Raw genomic sequence first — 7,500 nt, forward strand, 5'->3', positions numbered from 1 at the left:
AGGCAGCGTAGACAAGGACAAGGATGACGGCTACGAGAACGTTATTTAGGAGCGCATCATTCTAATAATTTCAACATTATTCTGAGTGGCACGGCATAGTAAACGTGTACGAACTTCCCAGGAAAAAAATTGGTCTGCACGTTGTGGATGTCTTAAGAGAAGCATGAAAACTTTTCGTCAGGTGCTTATGTCTTTCGCATAACTAATCTCGTACCCAGATCTCACTCTTTCTTACTCTGAAAAAGTGAGGTCTGATAAAGGTCGATACTAGACCATTTTCCATTGGCTACAGTGAAAAGTGTCACCGTGATAAAAACTATCCGATTGGCTCTTTTACATCTCCAATAGCCCACTTTCGATGTATTAAAATTCAGTCCTTAACAAAAGGCATCATCTCGAGGCCTCGAGATGATGCCTTTTGTGTAAGACTGAATTTTAATCGAAATTAGTCTATTTTCGTGATAATTGACCTCTTTAGCTTGTACGTTTTGTTTTCCCATTTCAGGCCACGTGTTGTTCCCAAGGAAATCTACCTTTTGTTTCTTCATAAGCTATGCATACGTATGCACGTACATAAGACGACATTTGAAAGGACCTTTTTCCTAGAATAGCAATGGGAAAAGAAAACGTACAAGCTAAAGAGGCCTATTCAACCATGTAAATTTGCCAACATACCAGTCTGAATGACAGTAGACCAAATCGACTAACCCAATGTTGCACCCAATTCAAACCCTTTGGGAATTTGACGTTTTGTTCCAGATATTCCCATATCATTAAATTTGAATGGTATACTATAATGCAAATGCAATACACAAAGAATCTTAACTCCCGCAGATAATACCTAACAACCTCAGTATGAGAGCGACTTTCGCATAACCTTGAAAAAGTGTTTGCAATTTGTTTCACGGACGAATGTTTGGCAAGATCAAAACAAAGCTTCGCCTTATTCCCGCCAAGGAAACTCCTAATATGGGCAGTAAACAGTTGGATTGCCCAATCACACTACTCCATTGCAAATGACGTCAAAGCGAAACTTTCCAGAAAGTTCCATGGAGAGATGACGAAAGAGATAACGTTGTTTTTATCCGCGTTCGCTAAGCCAATGAAAATTTGCGCTCGTTTGTTTTGTTCGATAAGCCAATTAAATGTTTTGCATTTTTGTTTACGTTCTGTTTTTTCGTTTATTTTTCAAGGTCATATGAAAGTCGCTCTAACCCGCCTTGACAACGCTCTGTTTAGGCAGAGAATAACTGCTGGGTTAGGCACTGATCACTAGCGCTGACTCGAAATGGTTAGCTTTCATAAATCGTTCTGGTGACGCCATAGTAAAACTTTAGTAAGACTTTTGGCACTTTATATATGCAAAACTAAGTACCTCACCTTATTTTGTAGTATCCATTCTAGTCGCAACTATTTGTTTTTAGGGTACTTTGCAAACATTATTCAACGTTGACGAGGTGGAAAATAGCGACGGCCTTGCGATAATGCAATGTTATAATTTTGAAGTGGCATTTTCGTCGACGTCTTCGTCTTAGATCTTTAAATGCCTAACGTGTCGTTGCTTGATCGTTGTTGGTAACTTTCTGAATCGGCTTTCTTTTAATGTCATGTATCATCTGCAGACAGACAACGGCTTGGACGACTTCTTCGAGTTCCTGAGCCGTTGCCAAGGAAACAGAATGGACGAACAGCGGTGCGAGCTACCTGAGCCGCCGATCTCGAAAAGCAAGAGCACAGAAGACATGTTGGATATGGTGGAGCGTGTTCAGGGAGACAGAATGGATGAACAACGCAGTGATTTACCCGACGACGACGAAGACCCACCAGTAATAAGTAAGTTGAGGATCGGAGTACTGCGCGGAAGGTCGCGGGATGAACATTCCGATCGGACCAACACTCAGGGTTTTAAAATAACTCAGAAGAATATACTGCCTTTGTAATGACGTCTCCAAATGGCTAGATTCTTTAGACTAAGTAATCTCGGATAAGGACGATAAACCGTAGGCCCTGCCTCACAACCATTCAATAGGGAGCTTAAGCACGCGCGTTTTTGAGACGCAGACGGCAACCGGAAAAGAACATTTCGCGTGCGAGGACAGTGGTGTCTCCCAGATTTTTATACTAATCATCTGTAATGGAGAAAAGATATTGAGCAATGTAACTGTTGTTGTGTGAAGACAAGTTAAAAGGGAAAACAGCTCACTTCCAATTGCCGTGCGCGTCTCAAAGACGCGCGTGCTTAAGCTCCCTAATGTTCATAACACGGTGGGATCGTCCATGGGTGTTGTCCATTAATGTGTAAATTAAATGAACTTGACAGTCGGCCAGTTTCATAGCCTGCTGTTCTGGAGTATTTTAGCTGGTGGAAGCACTTTCGCTGTTCTTCTTGGCGATATGTCCTCCATCTTGTATTGTTGGAGCAAATGAAGATTGGAAAGAGAAAGGAGGTTGCCTACAGGCTTCTGTTTAGAGTAGCCTGTTCACAGTCTCTTAATTTCCTGTTTGATTGTCGAGGTGGTACCCCTCTTTGCACTGCTACAATAATTTGGGGACCCCACGCCCCATTCTCGGTTTTACCAGTTTGTGCTTGCTGTTTCAAACAAAGATGATGGCAGTTTGAACAGTCGACCAATCTCCAAGGTCGAAGGGGAAACTGATAGGGAAGAGTAAACAGTCAATGATTAGAGGAGCCCATGAGTAGGTGCCTCCATATGCACTATATCCTTGAGTCAACCTTTGCCCGTATCTTTCTATTTTTAGAACTAACCCTTCAGCAGGAGACTCACATTTACATCAATTTGCACAATTTGCATACATTGTTTTTGCTATTTTTGTCTTCGTTAGACAATGACTGTATTATGATTGGCTATTTTAAACAGTGCGTGCAGAGCCGAAGAACTCGTGGCGTTCTAAAGATAGAAAGATACGCGCAAAGGTTGACTCATAGGGCTTGTGTGGGAGAAGCAAGCTCCTACTCGAGGGCTCCTGACGATTAGAGGAAAGGGAAAAAAATACGTATTCTTTACTGTCGAATTCCCTTCATCCCTTCTCACCTCAAACTCAACGTGGCTATTCGGAACGTTATCAAAAGCGAAGAATAACGAGGTAACACTCATTCACTTCTTGGACGCTACCATTACCACTGAGGCCACTAGACCCGGTTGTTCGAAAGCCGATTAGCTTAATCCAGGATCGCTTGAGCGTAAACTTTTGTTTCATGTTTTCAACGCTTTGGTGAAAGTTTCTTTTGCTTAAGATTGACTTCTTCTAATGTAACGTTTTGCCGACCGGGCCTTGGACTTTGGTGCAGGCGGTCATGGGTTGAAAAGCGGGCCAAACCGACACTTGAAGTCTTAAAGGATCCTCGATTCATATGAAAGAGTAATTTTAAATCAGGATAAATCATGTTCGTTTATGAAAATTGTTTGTATCAGAATCGCTTATTTTCCGGGCACCGCCATCTGGAATGATTAAGGGAGCTTTTTTTAACCACGGGTAGCAAGCGGAAGTAAGGTGTTTTCCTTTTTAACTTGTCTTGAAACCACCGCATTTATTAACAGGGCTTGAAATTAACGAAAAAATCCAGTCGTAATTTTGCGACAAGATACGAAAATGTAGTCGCAATTTCGCAAAATTTAGTCGCAAATTCGTCACGCTGCATTGTGTTGTCAGCGGTGTAGCAAAACAAAATATGAGCCCACAATACTTGTGTTGAAAGAAGCCGCTGAAAATGGCAAATGATATCGATGGAATAGCGAAGTTACGCTACAATCTTCAGATTGAAAGAAAACTCCAGGCGAGAAACAAAATAATTTTGTCATTTCTTCATTTATTAAAGTAAAAAGAGCAGCAAAGCGGCAACTGCTAACCGTTTTGTTTCGAAAGAGCGAAGATGAAAACAAGTCGCAAAGGGAAAAAATTCAGTCGCAAATGCTACTGTATTGGTCGCAATTTCAAGCCCTGTATATTAATAAGTATCAGAGAAGTTTAGACTGTTAGAAACTGCTGTCCCGGCGTGCGAAATGATCACTTTTGCGATTGACCATTGATCACGGACTTCAAGATCTACGATAGCGCTGTCGTCACGTTAAATAACTTTGCGTTATCGTAAGTTTTGCGCGATTATTCCATCTCCTTCACGTCGTACAATGTGGGCGAGGAATCCTGAAAAATAAGTTGGCACGAGCGGTTTCAGACGCAGAAGTACTACCGATCAGGACAAACGTAACACCTCGTAATAGACAATAGAGAACTTAAGAAACTACGTCGGCGACGGCAACAACAAAGCGACAAAACAATTATATCATTGGTTAAAAGAGGAAATATGATCGTGCGGCACGGATTTTAGCTCATATTTGTGCTGTACTCTACATACCAACGACGTGAAATCACCAAATTTAAGGTTTTGACGACAACTTGAGCATGCAGCAGAGAATCTTTCATTCTCTATTTTCTTTATGAAACCGCTCGTACCGACTTTTTTTAGCGGGGTACTTCACCCAGTGCACGACGTGAACGAGATGGACTAATCGCCAAAAACGTAGTTGTATTTTGAAGGTCCTTCGCCCATATTGTTAACTGTGAACGAAATGGGATGATAACGAAATACGTTAAATACCGTCAGTCACGATGATGGCACCCGGGAATTTGAAAACAATCATTTAATTTGGGTATTGACATTCTCTTTAAAAAAAAATTTCCAACAAGTTTGATTCTAAACATTATTTAATGTGGTTAAAAGTTATTGTTGTTTGAATCAATGTTCACTTTCATCATGTAACTGAGGGTAAAGTGCAGCCTTGTAATGACAGTGCTACATGTAGGTTTGCTTCCCATCTGCAAATGGGAAGCTGAGGCCCAGAGTCGGTAGTCCAAGTGTGACAACAGTCGTTGATGAATTATGTGGGACGACGCACAAAGAGTAAACGACCCTTGGAACCCTTGACCCGCTGTGTGGGATGTTTCCAAAAGACGGTGGAGTTTGGGGCCATGTATACAAACTGCCTTAAGTCAAGAGGACTTAAATGTGCGCTAAAACAAGTGTAATTTTCTTCTTTTGTTTTCTCTCTTTTTTTTTAATAATTAGGAAAGTCAAGGAAAGGAGAAAACAACAATGGCGATGAGGATCTTTATGAAATTGTGCTGCGTAGTCAAGTTAGTGAAGAACTTCTTTGAAACGCTTTACGTATCTCCCTCGCAATTTTTCAAATGTGTTCTTCCGGTTTGGACCTCTTTCATGCCCATTCCTCTCTCTTTCTCTCTCTCCCTAGTCCCACCGTATCGAGGATCAGCGCTCGGAGCCCCCACCATCTGCGCCCACGGTACCTGACGAGGACTTCTTCGGTCTTATTCTTCGCTTGCAATCGAACAGAATGGACGATCAACGGTCGTCAGCGCCTGGTGGACGCAAGCATCAGCTACAGACAAGGCGGTAGTTGGAAATGAGCTTCATGACATTCCATTCTTTTCTCTCAGTATTTTAAGTCCAGCTGGGCGAAAAGTTAAAAAAAATCAAGAGCAGAAACGTAATAATTGGCAATTACTTTAAAATCATGTAGAGCGGCTAAGATGGATGGGTTCTTTTCTGGGGGTTTTATCACCACTTTCAGCACTTCCGTCACGCAAATCTGCTTTCCTTTCGTCAAGGATGAGATTGGGTGATGCGACATAGTTTGTGTGAGAAACGCTTGCATTATAAATGTACTAAGAATTGGGATTTTTACGCGCTACTTAGATAATTGTAAGCATTGCATGTGTCTTCGAAAGGGACCACTCTAAACACGAGGATCCCTTTTTTAGTAAATCGACTCATTTCAGTCTCATAAATTAAAGTATTTAATAAATCAAGCTTCGCGGAAGACTCTTATTTTTTAAAAAACTAATATCTGTGACTTTTTTTTACGAATTAGGGATGGGTTTTAGCGTTCTATTTTTGTGTCACACAACAGTAGTTAAAAATTCCGTCATCTTATCGTTATTTTTCTGATTTCAAAACAATAAAACATGTTCAGGACACCACCACGGAAAGGCACAAAACCATTAAAAATACAACCATTTCCAGGTTATAAAACCGAAGACCACTATTTTTGGGCACGGGAGGTCTTAGAAATAGTGTAAATACTAGAAAGTGGCTTACCGTGGATTTCGAACTCAATTGGATCGAGTGTTATGAACAACGAATCTGCTGCAGGAAAAACTCATCCGTTGTAATCGGTGGTCGTCATGCAATCCTAATTAAAGAAACAGGGAGTGTTGTGTGATAGTCACGCAATTGAATAGGATTGCGTGATAAACCGCAGCCAATATGTAGAGATTTTCTCTGTGATGTAGATTAATCATTAAAAAGCGGGAATTTATTGTATTTGTGAGATAATGCATTGATTTTTTTACACATGATGTGAGTGAAATATCTCACATCTCAGGTTATTTTCGTACCAACTTTTGTATATAGAGAGGAATCGAATTAAACAATTCAGATTTGTTGGTGTCTTCTGTTTTTTTTTTAACTTCTTTAATTTCCAGCGAGCTTTTTAATGTTCCAAATATGGGCTTAGCTTATGATGTTTTGGGGAGTGGCAGTAAATTAATTTTTAAATCTCCCTTTCAAATTATCCTTAGTCTTAAGTGCTATTATGATAAAAATTCCCTTCCTTCAGGTTTTTAAAGTGTGTTTGCTATTACTCACGTTTAAAATTGACCGATTGGATTGGGTTGGATCTAGGAAAAAGTGACGTCATTTACTCACTAGCTTAAATTCAGCGTGTAAATGCAACTTATTATACATGCAAATCAGAGGTTTAAAAACTCCCTTGCTACATATTAATTCTGCTGCGTACACACACGCATTGCATTCTTAAACTAGTGAGTCATTTTCTCCTCGATCCAGCTTTCTCAAGATTTTAAAGTTAGTAATGGCGGACCATTACATAGGAAAACTCCAGTTAAGATAACAGGTTCCTTTTTTTAATCAAGGCTTCAAACTTGGGTCACTTACGGTGCGTTCGATTGACCGCATTCCGGAATAGGAATACGTGGAATAGAAGTTAGAAATCCTTCCTTTTTATGGAGATTCGTTTGTTTGAGTGAGGCTCCAGCACTTGGCTAAGTAGCCTGACTTCTGGCTGTTATACACAATTGTGGTCTCATTCACACAGAAGCCCTTCAAGCTACCCTTTCCCTCAACAACCAATCAAATCCGTCACAGCCACCTGCCCACCATTTTCCCGCCCGCGACAACCTCTATTTCCCATCTCCCCCTCTTCCAATCCTCTCAGTTTCAACATGGACGCCTACCACGACACTTCACGTCGCTCTCTTCCGTCCTCTTCAGTCAAAAACCCAACAGGATCGATGACACGCTCACCAGGACTGGTTTTCCACCAAAACTACCATCACACACACTTTTTCGACCGTTTTCACACAAATGCTTCCAAAATGCCCTGTCACACATCCAAAATATGGGGGCAATAGGGGTAAAAAAGAGGGTGCTAATGGGGGTAC

General features: G+C 41.0%; 1 protein-coding gene across 1 annotated transcript in view; it reads left to right on the forward strand.

The window, feature by feature from the left end:
• The window catches only part of LOC138027824 (G-protein-signaling modulator 2-like), a 30,821-nt gene extending 24,340 nt beyond the window's left edge, over positions 1–6,481 (forward strand). Inside the window, exons 12-14 of the mRNA XM_068875443.1 lie at positions 1,623–1,833; positions 5,087–5,154; positions 5,271–6,481. Of these exons, the coding sequence (XP_068731544.1) occupies positions 1,623–1,833; positions 5,087–5,154; positions 5,271–5,435 (444 nt within the window). The 3' untranslated portion in view covers positions 5,436–6,481. The remainder of the gene's footprint in view (positions 1–1,622; positions 1,834–5,086; positions 5,155–5,270) is intronic.
• Positions 6,482–7,500: the final 1,019 nt, after the last annotated feature.

The sequence above is a fragment of the Montipora capricornis genome, chromosome 2 (genome assembly GCF_036669925.1).
Source record: "Montipora capricornis isolate CH-2021 chromosome 2, ASM3666992v2, whole genome shotgun sequence".
Classification (NCBI taxonomy): domain Eukaryota; kingdom Metazoa; phylum Cnidaria; class Anthozoa; order Scleractinia; family Acroporidae; genus Montipora; species Montipora capricornis.